This window comes from Microtus oregoni, unplaced genomic scaffold, assembly GCF_018167655.1.
Source record: "Microtus oregoni isolate MIOR12 unplaced genomic scaffold, Mior012 000000F_ref0000247, whole genome shotgun sequence".
Classification (NCBI taxonomy): Eukaryota; Metazoa; Chordata; class Mammalia; order Rodentia; family Cricetidae; genus Microtus; species Microtus oregoni.
In genome coordinates this window covers 15,184,223-15,207,108 of record NW_024543059.1, presented here as the reverse complement: position 1 = coordinate 15,207,108, position 22,886 = coordinate 15,184,223, and the positions used below count along the sequence as shown (strand labels likewise).

At 53.4% G+C, this 22,886-nt stretch overlaps 1 protein-coding gene across 3 annotated transcripts; it reads right to left on the bottom strand.

The window, feature by feature from the left end:
• Window positions 1–693: 693 nt before the first annotated feature.
• Window positions 694–21,670, bottom strand: Man2a2 (mannosidase alpha class 2A member 2). 3 transcript variants are annotated; one of them, XM_041659990.1, is made up of 23 exons: window positions 21,063–21,670; window positions 20,064–20,213; window positions 19,114–19,371; window positions 18,890–19,034; window positions 18,602–18,773; window positions 18,304–18,431; window positions 17,923–18,096; window positions 17,414–17,600; window positions 15,139–15,358; window positions 14,640–14,842; window positions 14,314–14,496; window positions 14,052–14,166; window positions 13,777–13,844; window positions 13,483–13,648; window positions 12,157–12,393; window positions 10,250–10,372; window positions 9,862–9,976; window positions 9,496–9,629; window positions 8,815–8,956; window positions 6,566–6,699; window positions 3,823–4,017; window positions 3,584–3,691; window positions 694–2,734 (listed from the first exon to the last, which is right to left on the bottom strand). In XM_041659990.1, the coding sequence occupies exons 2-23, from the start codon at window positions 20,193–20,195 to the stop codon at window positions 2,582–2,584; spliced, it is 3,492 nt and encodes a 1,163-aa protein (XP_041515924.1). In that variant the 5' UTR covers window positions 20,196–20,213; window positions 21,063–21,670; the 3' UTR covers window positions 694–2,581. The 3 variants fall into 3 exon arrangements, with proteins under 3 accessions (XP_041515924.1, XP_041515933.1, XP_041515941.1); XM_041659999.1 differs by having other exon boundaries at window positions 15,139–15,316; XM_041660007.1 differs by having other exon boundaries at window positions 15,139–15,265.
• Between the last annotated feature and the right edge of the window lie 1,216 nt (window positions 21,671–22,886).

Below are 22,886 nucleotides of genomic sequence, written 5' to 3'. Positions count from 1 at the left end.
AGATGGTGCAGGCCTGTGAGCCCAGCGTGGCGGCAGAGGCAGGAAGATGACAGACCGACAACAAACCTGGTTCTCCATGGCAAGTCTGGGATGCGCTGAAGACCCCGTCCCTAGACACTTTTGTGTGGCATTAACTTTACTGCACATCTAAGACCTCCAAAGAGTATCCTTTATTCTGCTAATTTCCTAGGGGTTCACAGAGTCTCCCCTGTCATTGGACTACAAACCATATACCAGCAAACAAGACTTGCTCTAACAGCGGCTTCATACCCTTTCCTAACGCGTTTCGGGACAGAAACTCCCACCCACACCTGTCTTGAGCCCAGGCTCTATGCTAAGCCCTTCCCACGCATCATGGTTTTCTTCACCGAGACCTGACTAGGAACCCAGGCCTGAGCCTGGCTGCGTGCACTCTGGAGGACCTGTCACTACTGAATCTTCGGGTGACCGCTGGGCAGACCCTAGTGATGCTGAGGAGCCGAGCAAGCTTTTCTCCTGCAGTGCCCACCTGCTGTAGATGCTGGCCCACCTACACAGGTGGGTGTTAACCTGTTTCCTATAACATGCTCTCGTTTTTTTTTGGTGGCAAAATCTATTTTTTTAGTCGTTCCCCCTATTATATGTTAAGGTTCCATGTTATATCTAGAAAAGAATGTCCTACATCAGGTATAAAAATATATTTTCTTGCTAGGTGTGATGGCACATGCCTTTAGTCCCAGCAGCAGGTGGGGACCTCTGTGACTCTGAGGCCAGCTTGGTCCACATAGTGAATTCCAGGACAGCCAGAGCTACACAGGAAGACCCTGTCTCAATATATATATTTCTCAAAATATTGTTGTTGTTGTTTTTCCCTCTAGACCTAGTTTTGGGAAACTGAGGTAGAGTTCCAACTAACAGCTAGCTATTATTTATTAAACAATCCATCTCTCCCTCCCTGCACCTGAAACCATGTACCCACGTCTGTGTGCTGGGTCTGTCTGAACTTCCGTGCTGCCCCAGCAGTCTCTCTGACCTGCATGACGACTGAATTCATGCTGGCAGGACTCAAAAACAAGTGCCTTCTGCCCACCTTGGACCCACCAGGCGCACACCACCACTGCCATTCAGAAATACCTCATGTCCTCCTGTACTCTTCCAAATGAATGTCAGACCTGGCAGAATTCCACAAAGTATCCAATCTTGCTGGAATTACACTGATTTTATGGGCTGATTTGGGAAGAACCAGTCTTTACAGGAGTGTGGACAGCACTCAGGCAACTCACAGAATGCCTTGCTGGGTCTTTGGGTGACACTAGTTTCTAGGGAGCTTGTGGTTTAAAAACAGTGGCCATCGGGACTCTTCCTTGGCTCCATCTGCTCAACTGCAGGGGTTAGTGACCCGGGGACCCTGCTAAATAACAGCACGCCCCCGGCTAATTTCTGACTCTCAGGAGCGTGCCTGTGCTGTTTGGTTCTTTAGGTGCCATTGTTACTGGTGATAGGGACCTTTATCTAGACGATGCTTCTTTCTAGTCGTGACTTACTAAGATTTCATAAGGGATGGAGTTTCTCTTTTACCAACTCTCTGTTTATCATTTATAGACAAATTCACTATTAATTGAAGCTAAAATGAAGCATACGGCCTCCTAATTTTTTCTCCATTTCTTTTGTCCCACACACCAGGAGGGCAATAATTCTGCAGATAGAACAAAGATGAACCTTCTCAACCTGCCACTGGACCCAGCATGGGGTGCCTTTCCAAGATACCCAAGCGCAGGAGTCTTGGCAGCTCCGTTTCCTTTCTAGGGAAAGGAACTTTCCAGAACCCCATGACAGGAACTTTTAGAGAGCAGTGTGTGAGATGAAGCAGCAGGGAGGATGGGAGATACTTCTCACCCCTGCCACCAACCAGCACATCACCAGAGGACAAGCGCAGGGCAGGCATGGGCACCCGAAGTGTTCTATGGCCTCTGGCCTTGATTTGGAGTCCCAAGCAAGTCCTTCCTGCCACCCAGCAGTCACTAGCTGGGGCATACAGGCTCAGTGGCACTTAGAGCAGAGGCAGAGCGGAAAGCAGCAAGGTCTTTAGGCTCTTGGGAGAGCTAGGGATCCCTTCTGCTCCTCTACTTCACTAATCATGGGACCCTATGCCCTTCTCCCAGAATCTTTCTGCTCCTGTGCTTCGCAGAAGGACATGCGGGGTCTCTGTCACCACAGGACCTCCCCCAGAGCTAGCTCCTAAGTGCAGTCACCTGGCACTGGGCTGTTCCCTCAGCTTCCTTGACCTCTTCTGTTTGCCCAGACTCTTCCTACATCCCATTTTGGGAAAAGAATGGGAGCCTGAGCCTGTGCCCCACTGGGTACCTACTCACAACCCAAAGAACCTCTTCTCCCTTGTCTCACCGGCATCTGCCCACCACCGATGTGTGGGTTGTCCCAAACACAGAAGCAGCAATAGACAAAGTAAGGGCAGAGCCCAGTCCGTCACAGTTCTGAGAGGCAGAACAGGATGTGGTACTAGTGTGACCTGCCCAACCCATCCTGGTGCTAAGAGGCAGTCTCTGTGGATGCACTTTCCCTTCAGGCCACAAGAAGCCCTAACCTAACCCAAGCGGAGGCGGAAGGTGCCAATCTCCATGGGCTCCAGAAAGATGTCAGTGCTGTTGGAGGGTGAGGCCAGAGGGTACAGCAAGGTCAAAGAGGTTGGCTGTAGAAACACCACATCCAGGCCATGGAAGAGGCTCCCCAGGGCCAGCTGTGAAGAGAGAGGAGGCAGGCTGAGCTGGGCACCGCCAACACTGAGCTAAGTTCTTCCTCACAGCCAGTACCACCTTTTAGTTTCTTAATGCAGGGTCCCACACTGTCATCAAGGCTGCCCTCCAACTCACAGCAATCCCATCTCAGTCTCCTGAGTGCTGGGATGGTATTGTGAGCTGCCACACCTGGCTTTCTGTCAAATCTTTGAGAGAAAGTAGCGCTAAGATGGCGACACATGACTAGCTCTTGGGAGGTGGACTCAGGTGGCTCAGGAGTTCAACTCAGCTTTGGCCACAAAGTAAGATTGTATCCAGCCTACATAAGACCTTGTCTCAAGAATAAAAACACAATAAATAAATATAAAAAGTAAGAAGGAACTGATCTCACGGAAGCTACGGTCCTCTCTGAAGCAACACACCTCAGACAGGCTCTGCTCAATCTACTCAAGTCGGGAGCCTATCCAGGCACTGGAGTAGCCTGGACACCAAGCTGTGTTTGAGAACAAGGACTATGTCTGGATTCACTTCTCAGTTACCAGGGCAGACTAACACTTTGAAGGTGCAGCAGTTCTTCATTCTCAATTTCCCACCATGCTCAGTACAGGCCCCCTCCTCCTGACTTCTAGTTCAGTGCCTTGTCTGAAACTGCTCATGGCCAACTCAATACTAAAAATACATCAACAGCCTCTCCTTTGTTTCTGAGGAACCCTGAGGTTATGCCTTCTCCTCTCACCCTACTGCCAAGCCCCAGGCCAGCCTCCCTCTAAGTTCTCAGTTCTGCTACTGCAGAAGGTCCAGCTTCACTGTCTTGACAAAGGGTCCTGCCTCCACCCCTGGGCCTTGCTCACCTTGCCTTGGCTTGTGGTACAGTTGAAGCCCAGGTTCTTGGCCTCAAGGCCACAGTCAAAACCCTTGCGGTGTAGGAGGAGTGCGGCATCAGCCGAGGGCAGGGTGTCCTGGAAGGCAGTCAGGGCAAGGGCAATGGAGGGTCAGCTGCACTTCTGCCCAGAGGGCAAGGCTGAACAGAGAAGAGCTGGGGCAAGGCCAGAACCTGGTGGTGAGGGCTAGCACTCACCAGAACACTTACCTCAGCTGGGAGCGTGCGCAGATTGAGCAGGTGGAAGTCACAGGGCAGTCGGGAGGCCAAAGGGTGAAAAGAGCGCAGAGCAGGGCTGGCGGCCCGCCTCTTGGCCACAGGCAAGGCGAGCGGAGGCATGTTGAGGTACATGGAAGTCAGGTGGCTGAGGAGGGACGGGTAGCTGGTAGAGCGTTCATCTTGGACCTGCAAGATGAACCCAAAATGTAGGTGAGGGGAGCCAGGCTAAAGGGTGAAGAAGGGGAGGCAGGCCAGATCCTTTCCAAACAGCTTTCCCGCTTCACCTGGACTCTAGCTGCCTGGTTCCGGGCCCCAAACTGCCAACCCTTCATGAGTGGCTACTTCTTGTGTTCTCACTAGTGTGGCCAGCGCACAGAGAGGAGGAAGGGACGACAGACAGGACAGGCTTCTCATAGCGACAGTGTTGTAACCATCCCACGGTTAGATGCCACATCCACAGGCTTACGTGGGACTTCTCTCTGAAGCCACTATATTTCTATACGCTGACCCCTAACCCCGGCACCCCCTCTGAGTGTCCTATATACAGTCTCCCTTCAAGCCCAGGCAGGGTGGTTATTCCTCTTCCATTTTGCTTCTGCAATGTCTTCAATACAGACTGCCACTCCAACTTCAATTTCCGACCCTTTGCTTAGTTCAAGTCCCTAAGGCTTCCTATCAACATCTTAAATCTGTCATCCCTTCCTTGTTTCCCCGGAGAGCCACGGTCCTGACAGCTGAGGGCAAATGACATCCCTCCTCGCTCAAGTCCTTCCATGGTCTCAGACTCTGTCCGGGCACTCTGCAGCCTGCCCTGCCCCTCCCTCCCACCATGCTCTCGCCCAGCACTGGCTCATGGAGTTTACTGAGACAGCAGAAACGCCTTTTGTGATAGCCACTGACTACCTAGAACCACTGGGGTCTTAATGTAATTTAAACAAACAAATTATTATTATTAGCGTGTGTGATGTGCACCCCCATATATGTGTGATGTTGCCTGCATATATGTCTGTGCACTTCATGTGTGCAGTAAGTACTCCTGGAGGCCAAGAGAAGACACTCCATTCCTTGAACTGGAATTACAGGTGGCCCTGAGCTGCCCTGTGAGTGAAGATCAAACATGGGCCTCCAGAAGAGCAGTCAATGCTCTTAACCACTAAGCCATCTCTCCAGCTTCTTATAATTTTTTTTTATTCTTTTGGTTCTGAGATAGGGTCTCACTATGTAGTATCAACTGCCCTGAACTCCCTATGCAGACCAGGCTTCACCCTCACAGAGATCCACCTGCCTCTGTCTGCTGAACACCTGAGTTGAAGACATGTCACCACACCTGGCCCAAGGAGCGTGGTTAGTGTTGAGTGAAAACCTCAACTTATTTCATCTGAATTCATTTGAGTAGCTACATATTAAAACAAAACAAAACAAACATGGTGGTATACTCCTATAATTCTAACCCTTGGGAAATAAAGGCAGGAGGATGAGGCTAGCCTGGGCTACACGAGACCTTGTCTCAAAAAACAAGTAAGTAAACAGGCATACATAACTGGGCATGGTGGCATATGTCTGTAGTCTTAGCTGCTAGGGGGCTGAGACTGGATGCTCACTTGAACTCAGCAGTTCAAGGCCAGCCTAGGCAACAGTGAGACCAAAACAGGAGGGCAGCCTAAGCTACATAAGACCCTGTCTCACAAACTTTTTAAATATTTATTTATTTTTATGTGCATTGGTGTTTGGTCTGCATGCATGTCTGTGTGAGGGTGTCGGATCCCCTGGAACTGGAGTTATAGACAGTTGTGAGCTGCCTTGTGGGAGCTGGGAATTGAACCTGCATCTTCTGGAAGAGCAGCCAGTGCCCTTAACCGCTGAGCCATCTCTACAGCCCCAAGAGCCTGTCTCAAGCACACACACACACACCCCAAAAACAAACCTAAAAACTTGACTGGAGACTTAGCAGTAGCGCACTTGCCTAACATGCGCAGAGCACTGGGCTGCACATGTGGACGGTGGCTGCCATGCTCGTCTGCACTGCTCCCGTCTAAAGTCACAACCAGCCTCACTGGCACCGTCACCGCTGCCCTCTCCCCTCACTGAAGCGGAGCCTGGGGACTGCTGATTCAGGCAGCCATCTCCTCAGCCATGCTGCCTTGGCGCTGCGGGCCCAGCCAGACCCACTTCTGCCCTAGACTTTTACTCTTAGAGCAGCTCCCCAGCCTGCTCCTCTAGTAGGCCCGGGTGGCAGCACAGCAGGGCTCAGCACCTACAGACTAGTCCTGCTATAGTAAGCAGTTAAGCCGCACCTGCCCTGCGGGGTGCTAGGCAGCAGACTCCAGCTACAGGGCCGGTCTGCTCACCCCAGGCCACCCTCACCCTTTGGGCTGCTGGAAAAGATCAAACCCCTAAACATGGCTGCCAGTTTGGAGAAAAAGCCAGGCTGGTGAGGCAAAGAAAGCCCAAGCAGGGCTGTGTCGGGGCTAGGAAATGCTCGGGCTGGAGAGGGGACGATGAGGGCAGCAAAGAGAAAGGCAGAGGATGAACACGACAGGGGCAAGGTGAAAGTGTGGTGGGGGAAGGGCTGCCAAGCTGCACGAGAGGGGTCAGCAGACGCCATATGGCCCCTGCCTCAGCACAAGAGTGAAGCTGTACTCTCTGTACTCCTCCAGCTACATTCGGGAAACCACAGGGTCCCCCACGGGGCTGAACCTACATTAGCTCGCTGGACAACGGGCCCAGATCTTACCTCATGGCCCACGGTTCGCCGTTCTAACAGGAGGCGGAAGTGGTTGCAGGTGATCTTGTTGTCTTTGAGCCCTTGGCCTAGACCCCGGTTGTCATCCTGCATCAGTCGTCGGTCCAAGATCACCTCCAGCTGGCCTGGGGACGGTAACAGTGAGCTCCAGCTTGCCAAGCCCAGGTCTCAGAAGACACAGGCCTTGGGAGCCGACTCTCCACCTCAGGTACTCAGGAAAAAGGGCAGTGAGACAGACAAGCTGAGTCACTCAGGAGAGAACGATGGAGTTCTAGTACTAGGAGAGCAGAGTGCAGGTGAGGACCCGAAAGGGGAGTTCTGACCATGGCAGTTCCCCTCTGTGACTCAGGACTAAGACCTGGACCCTGGGCCTAGATCAGCAGGAAACCTCTTGGGGTCAGGCCACACAGAACACGGTAAAGAGCCAGCGGACAGAAAACTGCTGCAGAGCCCCTCATCTGAGGTGGGCTTGCTCGGGTTGGACAGACTCATGACTGACACACGTTCTCTGGCCTCTCTGCTCTACCTGGCATGGGCTAAACGGCCCAGCAGGGCAGCCTGGAGTGGATGGCCGTGCCCGTCAGAATCTGCAGGCTGTGGTGAAACAGGCAGAAGGCATATGAGGTGAGGTGAGCAAGGCTTCCAGTGAGAGATAGAGGACTACCCATGGAATGTGCTGGGGGAGGGGCCTCACTGCAAAGCCTATGGACCAGAGGGAAAAAAAGCTTTCCCCACAGCTGCCCAGAGCAGCCTCCACCACAGAGGCTCAGGTTTCCCTTTCATCTCCACAGTCCTTTTCTGATCTCTGTAGTCGCTGTGGCTTTTCTCCTCTGAGCGGACACAGGAAGCTGTCCCCAGCCCTAAAATAGGTTCCTTGCCTAGAATATAATCATTCCTTAATGCCCCATGTCCCAGAGGGGCAGACAGCTGACTGAGCGAGGACAATGGGCTGCATTCAGGAGTTCTGAGACAGACAGAGCCCAAAAACATCCTGGCAGACGACAGGGGAGCCACACTCCTCCCACGGAGGAAGTAGGCACAACACTCAGCACAACTGTGGCACAGCCTTAACCCTGTACTCAGTTCAGCCCTCAAGGCCTCTGTGCCCCACAGACAGAAGAGTCCCTGAGTGACTTTGCATTTTGTCCCAAGGCTGTAGATATCACAGGGGACAGGGGACCTTGGCCTTATCCCTGCTGGCTTCTCGCTCTCTCCAGTACTGAGCAGAGAGGCTCACACCCTGCTCGTGCCGCGCAGGTCATCCAGCACAGAGTTAAACCTCCAGACAAAGTCTCACCAAATGGCCCAGACTGAGTTTGAATTTAGAATCTTCCTACCTCGGCCTCCAAAGAGCTGAGGTTACATGTCTATGCTACTAGGCCTAGAACTCTTCCTTTGATTAGTAAGAATGTCAGCTGGGTGACAGTGGCATATGCCTTTAATCCCAGTACTCGAGAGGCTGAGGCAGGTGGATCTCTGTGAGTTCGAAGCCAGCCTGGTCTAAAGAGCTAGTTTCAGGACAGGCTCCAAAGCTACAGAGAAACCATGTCTTGATGAACATAAAACAAAAACAAAAAAACAAAACAAAATGTCAGCCTTTTTTTTATATATATATACTGACCATTAGGAGGAAATACAGACATTTCTAAGTATGACACTGGAATCATCTGCCCGGTGATCTGCCTTGTGGGAGCACACACCTTTAATTCCAGCACAGGAGGCAGAGGCAGGTGGATATCTCTCTAAGTTCGAGGCCAGCCTGGTCTACAGAGAAAGTTCCAGGACAGTCAGAGCTACACATAAAAACCCTGCCTCAAAAATAAAAGGAAAGAAGGGGCTGGAGAGATGGCTCAGAGGTTAAGAGCATTGCCTGCTCTTCCAAAGGTCCTGAGTTCAATTCCCAGCAACCACATGGTGGCTCACAACCATCTGTAATGGGGTCTGATGCCCTCTTCTGGCCTTCAGGCATACACACAGACAGAATATTGTATTCATAATAAATAAATAAATATTTAAAAATAAATAAATAAAAGGAAAGAAAAAAGAGCTGTGCCCCTCAACTGAGACTAATCCTTCAATCCCCAGCTTCTTCCCCCAAAGGGGAGGATGCCCAAGTGTGACTGACAGGAGCTGTAGATGGCTCACCCCTTTCCAAACTTTGGGGTGATGGGGTTTAGAGAGAGGGGAGGCGAGCCAACAGAGGATTCTCTGAGGCAAAGGGAGGCTGGTTCCCTACTCACCATCACCGAGGCTGGAGACACCCAGGGCCTGGGCGGTGTGCAGCGTGAGGCGCCTCTGTGCATCTTGGATATAGGCCATGACAGGCATGGGGTAAAAGTTAGCCTGCAGGGGCAACTTCTTTAGATACCGCCGGGTCTGTACCTGCAGGGAGGAGTTCAAAGCCAGCCAGGAATGATGTCTGATTTATGTTCTGAAAGCTCCTTAGTGTGAAGGCATTTCTGGCTATTATTTTTGTTTTTGTTATTATTTGTTTTTTCTTGAGACAGGGTTTCTCTGTGTAGCCCTGGTTGTCCCAGAACTCACTCTGTAGATCAGGCTGGCTTTGAACTCAGAGATCTCCCTTTCTTTGCCTTCCAAGTGCTGGGATTAAAGGCATGCACCACCACCGCCCAGCTATTTTTCTTAATTGAGTGTATGTATATGACATGTATATAACGTGTGCACAGTAGTGTGTGTGCCACAGCACACATGTGCAAGTCAGAGGAGAACTCTGTGGAATGGGTTCTCTCATTCCATCTTTACCAGGCTTCCAGGAATTGAGCTCAGGTTGCCAGGCCTGATCAAGAGCCTTTACCCACCGCGCCACCTCACTGGCCCCATACTGGCCCCCAGTCCTTGGCCCCCTCCCCACAGCACTGGAGGCCAAAAGCAGCCCAAGTTCTATGGGGCCCAGGAGTTACCTGAAAGCCATTGAGGTCTGTGAAGAAAGTACCCTGGCTGTCAATGTCCGTGTGAATGCGCAGGGCCAGCTCCTTGTTCACATAGTCCCTGATGTCTACCAGGAACGCCATGTCCAGAGACAGCCCCTCTACCCCTGCACACAGGGACAGCCAGAAGTGAGGTGAGCGTAGCCTGAGAGACTATGCCGGGGAAGGCACCACCACCCTCCTCCTGGGAGCTTCCAGGCCACAGTCCATTGGATTTTCCCACAAGAGAATCAAACAGCCATGTCAGATGACACATCTGTTTGTCAGCAGAGATGGGGCAGAAGAGGAACGGGTGCCAACCTGCGTCTCCTTGGGACCCTCCCCACCTGCAGGGCTCACCTGGCAGGTTATAAAGTCGGATCACTTGGTGAAAATGCTCGTAATATGCAGCCACCTCCGAGAAGAACGGGCCTTCGGTGACACGCAGCACAGGAGGCTTCTTGGGGACGTAGGGCTGGGAAAAGAGCACAGGGGCACTGAACCCACAGTACAGAGTACACAGTGACAGCACCAACCCAGAGTGGGGCAATGGAAGTCCCTGTCCCAGTGCTCTGGCCTGAGCACCTGTGCTGAGCAGGCCCAGAGCCATGGTTAAGACCACAGTTCACCTCTACATGGCAACGAAGACAAAGACAGGCAGGCAAGACACAGGAGGCAGAGACCGAAGGGATGCCAGGGCCCTCCCAATCCATGAGATCCCGCAGATTGTGGAAGCCATCGCAGGTACCTTAGCCTCGCTATCCGGCAGGAAGAGGTAGGCACCACTCTTGTCTTTGGATGTGCGGGTGCCGTAGATGAGGAACTTCATGTCCATCTGCTGTTCCTGCTCCTCGTCCACCCTTCGGATGCTCTGCCAAAGAACACAGCCCTGACCCCTGGCCCCACACCAGCATGTCAGGTCTCCCCCTGGGAGGGTAGGGACTGACTTCCCCTCAGGAGCCAAGCCCAGTGCTACAGCTGGGATCTTAGGTCTGTGTGTTAAGGGCTTGTTCCCAGACTGCTGCTACAAGAAGAGGTGGAGACGTCCATCGGGACTCTACCACTTCCCCGCCTCCCTTCTACTTTTTCTTTCTTGTTTCTTGTTTTTTTGTTCTAAGATTTATTTATTAGCCAGGCAGCGCACACCTTTAATCCCAGCACTCGGGAGGCAGGTGGATCTCTGAGAGTTTGAGGCCAGCATGGTCTACAAGAGCTAGCTCCAGGGCTGGAGAGATGGCTCAGTGGTTAAGAGCACCATCCTGCTCTTCCAAAGGTCCTGAGTTCAATTCCCAGCAACCACATGGTGGCTCACAACCATCTGTAATGAGATCTGGTACCCTCTTCTGGTCTGCAGGCAGAGCACTGAGAATACTGTATACATAATAAATAAATAAATCTTTAAAAAAAAAAAAAGCTAGTTCTAGGACAGGCTCCAAAGCTACAGAGAAACCCCGTCTCGAAAAACCAAAAAAAAAAAAAAAAAAAAAAAAAGAAGATTTATTTATTATGCATGTTTGCCTACTGGGCACTAGATCTCACTACAGATGGTTGTGACCCACTGTGTGGTTGCTGGGACCTGAACTCAAGGCTTCGGGAAAAGCAGCCAGTGCTCTTAACCTTTGAGCTATCTCTCCAGCCCCCGTCTTTTTTGTTTTTCTTGAGACAGGGTTTTTCTGTGTAGACCTGGCTATCCTAGAACTTACTCTGTAAACCAGGCTGGCCTCGAGATCCAACTGCCTCTGTCTCCTGAGTGCTGGCATTAAAGGTGTGTTACCGCAACCCAGCTAAGGCTGATCGTAACTTCTGATCTTCCTGCCTTCACCTCCCCATGCTGGGATTACCCGGTAGCTTCTTGTAGCTCCGATGGTAGACTGCTTAATCTAGCATGCAACTCCAGCCCCCACCTTTTTTTTTTCTGAGAAAGGGTTTCTTTGTGTAGTCGCGACCAGTCCCTTTTTATTTTTCCTTCCTTCCTCCCTCCCTCCCTCCCTCCCTCCTTCCCTCCCTCCCTTCATTTATTTTGAGGTACCATTTCACTGGCTTTCCTGGAACTCACCACGTAGAGCAAGCTGGCCTTGAATTTACAGAGGACACCCCCCCACACACACCCCAACTCAGTCTCTCAAGTGTAAGAACTGAAGATGTATGTGATCAAACCCAACTTCTTTCTTTAAACTTTTTGAGACAAGGGTCTCACAATAGTTCAGGTTGGCCTTGCTACGCAGCCAAAGATGACCTTGAACTTGTGGCCTCTTGCTTCTGCCCTGCCACTGCTGAAATCTTAGGTATGCACCAGCACACCCAACCTCTCTCCTGCATCCTGGCTGTGCCGTAATTTACTTTCCTGAGATGTGTTCCTTGCTGTGATGTGCTGCCTAACCACAGGCCCAAACGCAACGGGCCTGCCTAACCGCAGGCTCAATGCTCACAAACTGTAATAAACCTTCTCTTCTTTACAAGTTGCAGACACAGTAGCAGACGGTTAATGCTGCGCTCAGCTGTGCCTGCTGTCAGCTTGAGAGCTGTGAAAGCTCACACCCAAGCCTCTGTGAGTCAGGCAACAGGGGGCACATGGGGCCAGAACAACTGTACACAGTCTCCTGATGCCCATGCCCTTCTCTGCTCCCTCCCCACCGACCCAGGCCTGGCCCTTACCTTGAGGAGCCCAGTAGGGCCAGAGAACCAGACCTGCATGTAGTGATTGCTGATGGCGAAGTCACTGGGGCTGGAGTCCATGACACGGAGAGGGAAGGCTGCTTGCCTGCCGATGGACAGCTTCGCACCGTTCAGGTAGACGCGGACGGAAGACGGCAGCGTGTAGGGCCCATCGAGATCTGGCTGCAGCTGCAGCACACCCAGGCCCAGGGCTGGCAGGCGGATGGGCACCGACACCTGAGTCCAGGAGCGGAAAGAAGCAATGAGCAGAGAAGCAGCACCAGTCCAGACTTCTCCACCATCCTGGACCTCCACATTCTGTTTGCTGGGTTGTTTGTTTGTTTGTATTTTTTTTTTTTTGGCTTTCAATTTTTTTTTTCTGATTTTTTTGAGACAGGATTTCTCTGTGTAACATCCCTGGCTGTCCCTAGAACTCACTTTGTAGACCAGGCTGGCCTCAAACCGCCTCGGCTTCCAGAGTGCTGGGATTAAAGGCGTGCACCACCACCTCCCGACATTCTGTTTTCTGAAGCTAAGCATGGAACCTTGCATTTCTGTCTGTAAAGTCCTATCTGCTTTGGCATCCTGGTTCTGAGCCACAGTGTTATTCCGCACGCCTGTCGGCAAAGGGGCACAGCACTCAGCTGAGAGCCCAGAGTCTGAAGCAAGCTAACTTCACAGACTGTCTGAGCAACCTTAGGCAGGTAGCATAACCTCTCTGGACCTCTGCTTCTGGTGAAATGAGGATGGCATCACTATGTACACTCATAAGAGTTTGATGAAAGCTGGGGGGGTACATTGCTGTACCCCAACAGTCGGGAGGCTGGAGCAGAGGAAAGCAGGTCTGAAGCCGACCTAAACTACACAGTGAGGCCTGTCTTTAAAAACAATCTTAACGAATTGAATATTTAAGCAAATGAAGCTGTGCCTGCCATGAACTATGTCTGAGCATTTATTTTTCATCCACATTACAGATGAAATACATAAGTCAACCATAATAAACCATCTTTAGAAGCTGTGTCCAGGAATTAAGAGACCAGCTTGGGCAACATGCAAGACCCCATCACAACGAAGTAAACAAACACTTGCTGAGCAGCCGAGGGCACTGTTGCTACCATCTGTGTTATAATTATGACCACAGTGTCCTCGCCATCCTTTTAAGGATACTCAGATCCCAAGAGTGACTGTCCTTTGGGCAATGCCTCTCCTCAAGCCACCTGCCTCCATCCTGGGGAGCAAGCAGAGCGCAGCGGAGGAATAGGAAGCGAGTATTGGTGGGGAGGGAGGCCCAGGAGAGGTACTGATGAGCAGGGAGCCCTGCCTCACCTGGTAGACATCGGGGACCAGGTTAGTGGCCGAGCTCCAGTGCACACTGATCTGCACAGAGAGGGGCTGACCCGCCTCGGAAAGGACTCGCACCCTTGGGGAGTTGACCAGCAGGGACACCACACTGAGCCTCTCCTGTTCCAGCGGGTTAAATAGCACCACAAACCTGTGGGTGGAAGGTGGGCTGACCCGGGAGCCTGCTGCAGTGGCAGGGCAGAAGCAGCAGCCAGAGCAAGGCCCCCTTGTTCTGGGGAGTGGAGGGTGCCTCTGTGAGCCTGGCCAGGCCTGACTCACCTGGGTGAGGAGTCCAGCTGGATCACTGTGCGCTCTGGCAGGGCATCGTGACTTGAACGGCTCTCGTCCTGCAGTGACGTGAGCAGGAAGAAAGAATGAATGGCTGGGCTAAACCTCCTTCCCACCCCAACCTGTCCAGGATATGGACCATAAGCATGGAGTTTGCACCGCAGAGCAAGGAAGACAAAAAGGCACAGCACCCAGCAACAGCGGCTCTCGAGGTAGTACCCACCCAAACCACAGGATCTCTCAAGCAGATGTAGCAGGGGGCTCACCATTTGAAGGAAGGGTGTCCCAGGGTCAAATTCGTAGGTTTCCTTGTCTCCTAGCACCAGATAGTGGGCAGCATTGATAATGACCTGCTTCAGGCTAACCAGGGACCGCAGCAGCCTGCGGAAGGGAAGAGAGAAAGCAGAGAGAAGACAGCCATGGGGAGGCTGTCTGCCACACCAGCAGGACCAGCCCCTGGCAGCCTACCCACCAACCACTCACATAGCCTCTCTTTGAAATGGTGAGGGACATGGGGGTGGCACCTACCTGACTCCATAGTCTACCACCACCGCCTCCTTGGCAGTTCCAGTGATGGCATCGTGGTGCTGGAAGAGCCCCAGTGTGCGCCGAGCTTCCGTCAGAAGAGCAAAATCAGACACCGGGTACTGGCCAGCCAGTCCAGAGCGGCGGGCATGAGCCACAGCCAGGCTGTATAGAACCTCTGCCCCACTACCCAGAGAAAGAAGTCAGAGCCCTTCCTCTCCTGTTCAACTTCGCCCAAGGGTCACCCCCACACTGGCAGGGTCCTCTCCCGCGCTACTCCGCAAAGGTTAACTAACTCGCACTCAACAAGGGAAGGCAGCAGGTCTCACCGCAGGTGGGCTTCTAGGACTCGGTCCAAGCTCTTGTAGAAAGGCCGGGAAGTGTAATAGCCTGTCCAGTAATGGTCCTCCCGGTCAGCATAGGAGAAGAAATCTCCACTCAGCACAGGAAACCCTGGAGGCCTGGCACCGGGCTCCACTCCTGTCCTCTTATACAGGGCATCAAAATACTCGGAGAGGGTCCCGAACTGGGCCTGTAGGGACGCAAAACACTCCCATCAATTACAGAGCCTCCTGGGAGCTCTGGCTACCATTCCACAATGCTGCAGGTGTGTGCCCAGGTGAGGACTTTGTCTAGCAAAGGGCAGGAAATCTCTAAGTCCTGCTCTTCTGGGCCTAGCAAGAGCTGGGGAACTTGGGGATGCATTCTGATCCTCACAGGAACCGTGCCCGGGACTGGGAATGACCTGGAGCACACAGCCGCAGGGCGGGTAGAGGAAGGATCGGGCTGCAGCAACAGTGCTCCACAGCCATCTGCGCAGCCTCCCACCTGCACATGGAGCTCAGGCTTGCTGTTGAGGAAGTCAAAGAGCCGCTGGTAGTTGAAGAACTGGGCATCCCACTCCTGGGGCTTGTCATAGCGGAAGTCATCACCCAGCGGTACAAGGAGGACATTGCTGCGGAAAAGTCGGGACTTCTTCCGGTACTGGTCCAGGAGCAGGGCTGCCCTGGAAACACAGACGCTCACAGGCCCAACAGGAAGTCCCAGGCTTAAAAAGATCGGTGAGGGTGGTAGGGAGGTGGCTCAGGGAATAAAATGTTTGCCACACAAGCATAAGGACTGGGGTTTGGGACACACACCCCCAAACATGTAAATGCCAGTGGGCATGGAGGCCTGACTATAAATGCAGAGCTCAGGTGAAGACAGGATCCCCAGAGCCAGCTGCATAGCTAGACCAGCCCATACTGAAGATGGGCTCTGGGTTCACCTGAGAAACCTTTTCAAGGAGTAAGGTGGAGAAAAACCAAGGAAGATTTCTGAGGTCAACCGTGGCTCTTCATATACACTCACAGACCTGCGTATGCATCCACAAACGTGGGCGTGCACACATTCAAACTACACCTGGTGGCATTCACTTTTAACTCTAGCACTTGGGAGGCAGAAGGCAGGAAGGTCACTGTGATTATGAGGTCAGCCTGATCTATATAGTGAGTTCCAGGCCAGCCAGTGCAATAGTGAGATCCTGTCTCAACAAAAGAATAGATGCCCAGGATAAGCTCGGCACAGAAGCACATCCTTGTAACCCCAGTACTTGGGAAGCTGAGGCAAGAAGGTTCCAAGTTTGAAGCCAGACAGGTCTATACAGAGAAGGCCTGCTGGGTGTGGCAGCACATGCCTGTGACCCCAGCACTTTGGGGATACCAGTAGTTCAAGCCCATCCTCACCTACACAGCAAGTTCAAGGACAGCCTCAGCTACCTAAGACTGTCTATAGCCCCCATACACACATGAAGAACGGTGCCTTGCTTGAACTGTATGAGAGAATTTATTTTTATCTATATCATCTGTCCAGTAGAGCCTTACAGCATGTCATTAGAGCCATGTTTCTGCCAGGTGTAGTGACATGTGCCTGTAATCCCATACTTGGAGACTGAGGCAGGGGGACTGTTGGAAGCTGAGGTCAGCCTGAGCCACATAACAAGACCCTGTCTCCAAAAACAGAAAAAGAAAAAAGAAAAGTAGCTTTGGTGCTTGCTTGGATCGCTAGCATGAGCCGCTGCTGCTGCTACTAACCACATTCTCAACATTTTAGCTAAAGTGACATTTAGATCAACCTTCACACTTTTGTAGGGGTCTAATTTTAGTCACAGTGACATCTTTGAGGTCCTTTACTATTCTCTTAGAAGGGACAGGTCTTTCTTCTCAGAGATTAGAGGATCTCCGAAGTACTGGGTGGATCTAAGCAGCATTTGGGCCCAGTGAGTATAAGGTCCACCTGCCCGACCTGGAGCTGACCCAGAGAATCTAAGTCAAATGAAAGACAGCAGTTGAAACGTTGCAAGAAATAGTACCAACGTAAGAACTATTCAGGGCAAGTGCCTGGCATAGTGGCGCATGCCTTTAGTCCCAACACTTGGGAGGCAGAGGCGGGCGAATCTCTGTGAGTTTGAGGCCAGCCTGGTCTATATAGTGAGTTACGGGACAGCCAGAACTAAATAGTGAGACTCTGTCTCAGGAAAATAAAAAAGAATTGTCTCCTGGGGATGTAGTTCAGCTGGCAGAGTGCTCACCCCGCTTCACAAACCCCTGATCTGGGCAGCAACCAGGTGTAGTGAGTCATGCTTGTAACCCGGTACTCAGGACATGGAAGCATGTTTGAGGCCAGTCAGCCTGGAATATGAGATCCTGTCTCAAAAAGAAAAAAAAGGGGGGGGGGATATCTCCCAGTCTATTAGGGCATCAGAAGGCAGCCTCAGAGAGGAAAGTAAAAGCCTTCTGGAAAGGAAGCTAAGCGCTAGTTCTATTCCCCAGGGAGGCAGTAAGGAGTCGCTACTGCAGATGCACGGCCTAAACTCTCCCCACAGAGTCTGCCCTTCCTTCCAGGTACGGTCAGCATCATGCAGCCCCATGTGACAGAGCAAAGAACAGAAACCACGTTTCAGTCTAACTCCGAGGAGCAAAATGTCAACATCAGCCAGATGTGGTAGCAAAGACCTGTTCCCCATTCTCAGAAGAAAGAGGCAGGAGGATTGAATACTCCTGGGGCTCCACAGCCCAGAACCCCAAACCCCACTCCTTGTCCCAGCAGGGCTGACAGCAGATACCTGTCTGCCACGTTGGCCTCTGTAATAGCCCGGGGCGGCACCTTCCAAGGGCAGTTGATGCGCCCGCCGGGCAGGCGTTTGAAATCAAACTGGCAGCAGATCTTGGGATCAGGGCCACAGGTGTGTGGTACATCGTAGCTGTAGAAGGGCATCATGTGGCAAAAGATGTCTGTGCTGGCGTCTGGATCTACAGAAGACGAAGACACACCATAGGGTCAGTCACTGGCAGGCAGGGTGAACAGCTAGCTACAAAGACATCACACGTGTGTAGATTCGTGTCGTCGATAGGCAACCCTGAGACACTGAGGCTCTGGCCAAACTCAAGACTGTAAGTATGTGGAGAATGGAAACAGGACATGGGGCCCCCAGATCCACAGCTCCTGCAGGAGATGTGCCCCCAGACGCCAGCGGAGGTAAACAGGACTCACACAGGGGCTGATTGGAATGAACTGCCCCTTCCCCAGTAAAGACCGCACTGCTATACGACCCGTGCCCCTCCCTGGCCTTACCCCACATCTGCCTCCACATGAATTCCAGGCTGTGAGTGGCAGCAAAGTGCTTCTTGATGGCATAATGCACCCTCTGAATCAGCATGCTGGTCAGGTTGGCACGGCGCAGCAGGTAAGGCATGGTGGAGCTGTACCCAAAGGGGTCCACTGCCCAGCCCGAGCGAGGCGTTGCACCTGGGCAGAGCACAGATTTCAAAGGCCCTGAATACCTTAGGGACTGGCTGCTGGCTTCCTAGCGCCAGGGAGGCCAGCTCCTGCCATGCCCAGCAGGCAGGCTGCATGAGCCAGGAAAGGAACGCCAGTCACTGTACCTCACAGCATCTTGCCACCACATTCAGGCCCAGCACTGGGGCAGAGTCTAGCTCCCACGCCTGGACTTACCCAGGTTCCTCTCCAGCCACTGGTGTCCCTCGATGAGCTGGTCAATCAAGGCAAAGTAATGGGAGTTGGCCTCATCGGGCATCACCCACCCGCCTGTTGCAATCTCCAGCTGCCCGTTTCCCACCAGCCTAAGGATGAAGGCACGCTCAGGGTGTGGCAGGGAAGGGCGACAGGGACTACATGCATTGGCCTCCTCCAGCCAGAGAATACTCACAAGCTTGGCACCCACGGCAGGAGACAAGACCAACCCACTGAGCCAGGGCATAATGACACCCCCGCCTTCCCAGCTACCACTGACCTTCGAACTGCTGCCTTCTTTTGGGCGCTGATATTGTCCCACCACTTGGCGAAGAAAGAGACTTCTGCCCAGAGAAAGCGTCGTCGGGGATCTTCCTGCAGCTTGGAAACCATGCTGTTGAGGATGTGCTGGGTTTGCTCCATGTAGTACTTGTCAAAAGTCTTAATCCAGCCTGGGGGAGCCAACGCAAGGTCCCCTGAATATGCTGCACACGTCAGCGGCACCCCTCACGTCTGTCCTCAGAAAGCCTGCCCCACACCCTGGCGCCGGGGCCTGCTGGGCCTTCACCTGGATCGTTGTGTGAGTGGGGCACCACGAACACCTGCAGGTCTTCGGCGTCCCAGTCATTTGGGCTGTAGGAGATGTCAAAGCCTTGTCTCCACACGCCACCCTCCACATTGTCAAACGGCAAGTCTTCGGACACCGTTAGCATCTGTCAGGGAGGAACGCGGCTCAGTGCCCACCCACGACAACAGGAGATCCCCCCACTCCCCACCAGCTCCAGCTCTTACCTGTAGCTCTGGCTTCTGACCCCTGCCCCCCAAAGCAAACTGGCAGTCCTGGGGGGAGACAGAGAAGAAGCTGGGCCGGGGCTCTGGGAGCACAGCCCAGGAGCCATTGGCTGTGTGGTAGGGCAGTAGGGCTGGCGGGCCCTCAGCATTGGCTGTCAGCTCCATCACCGAGTCCTTGATGTGGCTAATGATCTCGTGGTTTTCCTCCAACAGCTGTTCCAGCTGTTCGATCCGGTTCTGCAGCACAGAAATTTGGCTCTGCCAAAAATAAGAACAGAAAGGGATCACTCATATAGCTCCCTGTCACAGACACAGAAAGAATTCCCACACGGGGCCACCACCTGATGCCTGACTGGTCTATGATTCCCTCTCCAAGTCGGACCATGGGCCTACAGGGCTGAAGTGGACCGCACATCACCCCACAGACTCCTGTCCACTGGGCCTAGAAGTAGTGTCACCCTCCAGCTCACGGAGGGCAAACGTTTCAGCCCGCATGCCTGCGCTCAATGGCCTGGACTTCCTGTCTCAAGCATGGTGCTGAGGTTTGCATTCAGCTTAATGGCAAAGAAACAGTGCAGTCGATGAGCGGCGTCTGCCAAGCACTCAACTCAGACGAACAATGCACACGGCCACTTTTCTTCTTCCACCATGGCTGCTTTTCACCTCCCGCTGTGGCCTGCACAGCCCTGTGCTGGAGCATGTGTTTAGCAAGAACCAGCCCTTGGGCAACCCACCTCCAAAGGAAGGAAATCTCTCTAGGAGTGCTCCTGGGCTATGGACGCATAACTCAGCTGTAGCCTGCTTGCGTGCACGAGGCTCCAGGAGTACTCCCCAAGACCACGGGGTGGGGGAGGGGTGGGGGAGGGTGTTTTTGTCCTATCCTGACACAGCTGGGAAGATGCCAAGCCCAGGTGACTTGCATTTGAGGAGGAGAACAAGGTGTGACTCACCCTGGGGAAGTTCCCACCACTCTGGTGTCTGGCAGGATCGTGCTGTACTCGGTCCAGCATCAGGTAGAGCGAGAAGACAGCGACGCAGAAGATGGCAGCGCCACACACCGTCACCTGCTTTTTCAACTTCATGCTGACCCCCACATGTACCTGGCAGGAGACACGCCACCTGTCCTTCTGTTGCACTTCCTAGCAAGTGCCCTCTGAATTCCCAACGAGCACCTATATGTGCCTGACTCTGTTAAAAACCAAAGAGCGCCCAAGAACCAAACCTTGCTCACGACTCCTAGCGCACAAGTTGCACATTTATCTGGGGCCGAAGCATGGCAGAAGCAGAACACCAACCTCCACAACTGTCCTCTGATTGACTACCACATGTTTGCTGTGGCGTAGACGCACACAGAATAAGCGTAACATATTAAAACAAAAACAAAAGTAGGGATAACAGAGTCCCAGCTCTGACTCCCGTTTCATTATAAAACCACTAATTACAAACAGCTTGCTCAGGACTCTGCCCGCAGAGAACGTCTGTCCAGGCTTCCTAGCCATGTGTCCTAGCCATGTGTTTCCTCCCTTCGGATGCATAAATACCAAGGCTTCTATTTTGTTTGACTTAGCGGTACAATCACCGACTGGAGACACAGGCTAGCCATCCTGGCTCTGACCTCCTAGGTCAGACTGCTTGCTACTCAGCAGAAACAGTGCCTGGCCCAGATCCTGTCTTAGGAAGCATACAGAATGGATTTCTTTTTAAAGAGATGCTCACGTTTCTAACACAACCCAGAATTAGTATTCCAGTATTCACCCTGGCAGTACTGATTCCTGCAGTGCAAAAACTTCCAGTCCTGGCTTCCAGAGCGCTTTCAGGGACTCCTGAGAAGCCAGCGGCGAGACTCAAAGTCCCCAGGGTAGCAGAGGCCGGGAGCTGCTTCTCGGAAACGGAGCAACTCGAGAGGACCCACAATGCCCGCTGCCACCGCCCGCGGGTCCCCCACTTGCCTGTCGGTGGAGGGAGGACGCTAGCTGCCGAACGCGCGTGGGCAGGACCGCGTTCTAGAGTCTGCTCTTCGGGCCCTGGTGCTGAAGATCTCTGTCACCTCACCCTGCGTCCTACTTAGCGCCAACTGATTCCGCTCGGGAGCCTCCAGGCAATATTTTTAGCCCCTGGAGATTGGGTCCTGGCCAAAGAGGGCGGAGCTGGGGAGTAGGAGCTGGGTCACCGTTGGGGGCAGGCACCTGCCGCGGGGTCGTCGTCCCCCGCCCCACGCAGGCCCGCCCAGCCCCCTCCGGCCCTCGGAGCTCAGCGGGCACCCGGAGGCCGCAACGCCCGCGGCCTGCAGGCAGGAGTCATCGCCTGCACACCGCCTGGCCCGTTACCGTACGCGGCCGGCCTCCGCGCCGCTCGGGACCCTGCCGGCCGCGCCGCCACCGCTTGCATCCCCGGGGACCGCAGCCCGCCCGCCCGCGCGCCGGGCAGTTGCGCAGGCAGAGACGGAGGGCTTGCCCACCCACCGCTCCTGCTCGGCCCCGCAGCCGCGCTCCCGCGGGGGCCAGGCCGGCCGCGCGCTCCTGCGCTCAACCCGCGCTCCCGCCTCTAGCGGCCACGGGGCCGAGCGGCGCGCCGGGTAGGGGAGGAGGAGGGGTGCGGGGGAGCGCGCGCAGCGTCCCCCAGCTCCGGGCCCCGCCGGGCTCCGCAGCGCCCCCTAGCACCAGGCCCGGTCGCTTCCCAGTGTCACGGCCCGGTTCCCGCGGTGCCTCCTGCTGGGTCGGTACAGGGGTCCGCTAAGGCTGCTATGCCGCTCTAAGCAGCCGTGGAAAGGGCAGGGCGCGCGCTGCGGAACCCCGGCAGAGCCGCGAGACTTCTTTACGATCTTCCGAGAGTCAAGAATCAGGCACTAACAGAAAGGGCAGAACAGCGCGTGCGGTGCGTGGTGGCCTCCCTTGCCTGGCTCCATAGTGATGTTTCTTAGGCAAAGGGATGCCGCCTCCGTCTGGGCACTGTGAGTTCCCGGTGGCTCTGAATTTCCTGCCACGGAAGGCGAAAGGCATACCATACTGTTAAAGGTTATTCCTTTATTGGGCGTCCAGGTTTCAGATTTGCGGCGTAAGACATTATACTGCAATGAACATCGTCACGGATTTCATATTTTTCTGTTTTTAAGATTACTGTTTGGCCAGACGAAGGAGATCACGCCTCGTCCCTGCACCTGGAAGGCAAAGGGAGGCGAATCTCAGAGTTCGAGGCCAGCCTGGTATACATAGTGAGTTCCAGGATAGCCATAACTTTAAAGACAAAAATAAAACAAAACAAAACAAAACAAAACACCTTTCATCTGTGAGACAGGAGGATCGCCACACGTTGGAAGCTATCCTGGGCTACACATTGAGACCCTGTTTCAAAAGAAAGATTACTAAAAATTACTGCCTGACTGGGCTAGTGACTGAAACTGGGCTAGTGGGGGGTTGTGGCAAGAAGATCCCAGCCACCGGACAGTAGCCTAGGTCCCACACACAGTAATAAAACATTAGAATATCCTGTGCCTGATCCCAGATTCACATCAGGGAACTCTCTCCCCCTATTTGACCACATCAGGAAGTGGGGCTTTGGTGAGATTAAGATCAGCTAATGAATGCCGAGCCCTTAGAAAGCAGATTATCGGGACTGGAGAGATGGTTTAGAGGTTAAGAGCATTGGTTGCTCTTCAAGAGATTGAGTTCAAACTGGGTGGTGGTGACGCACACCTTTAATCCCAGCACTCGGGAGGCAGAGGCAGGTGGATCTCTATGAGTTCAAGGCCAGCCTGGTCTATAAGAGCTAGTTCC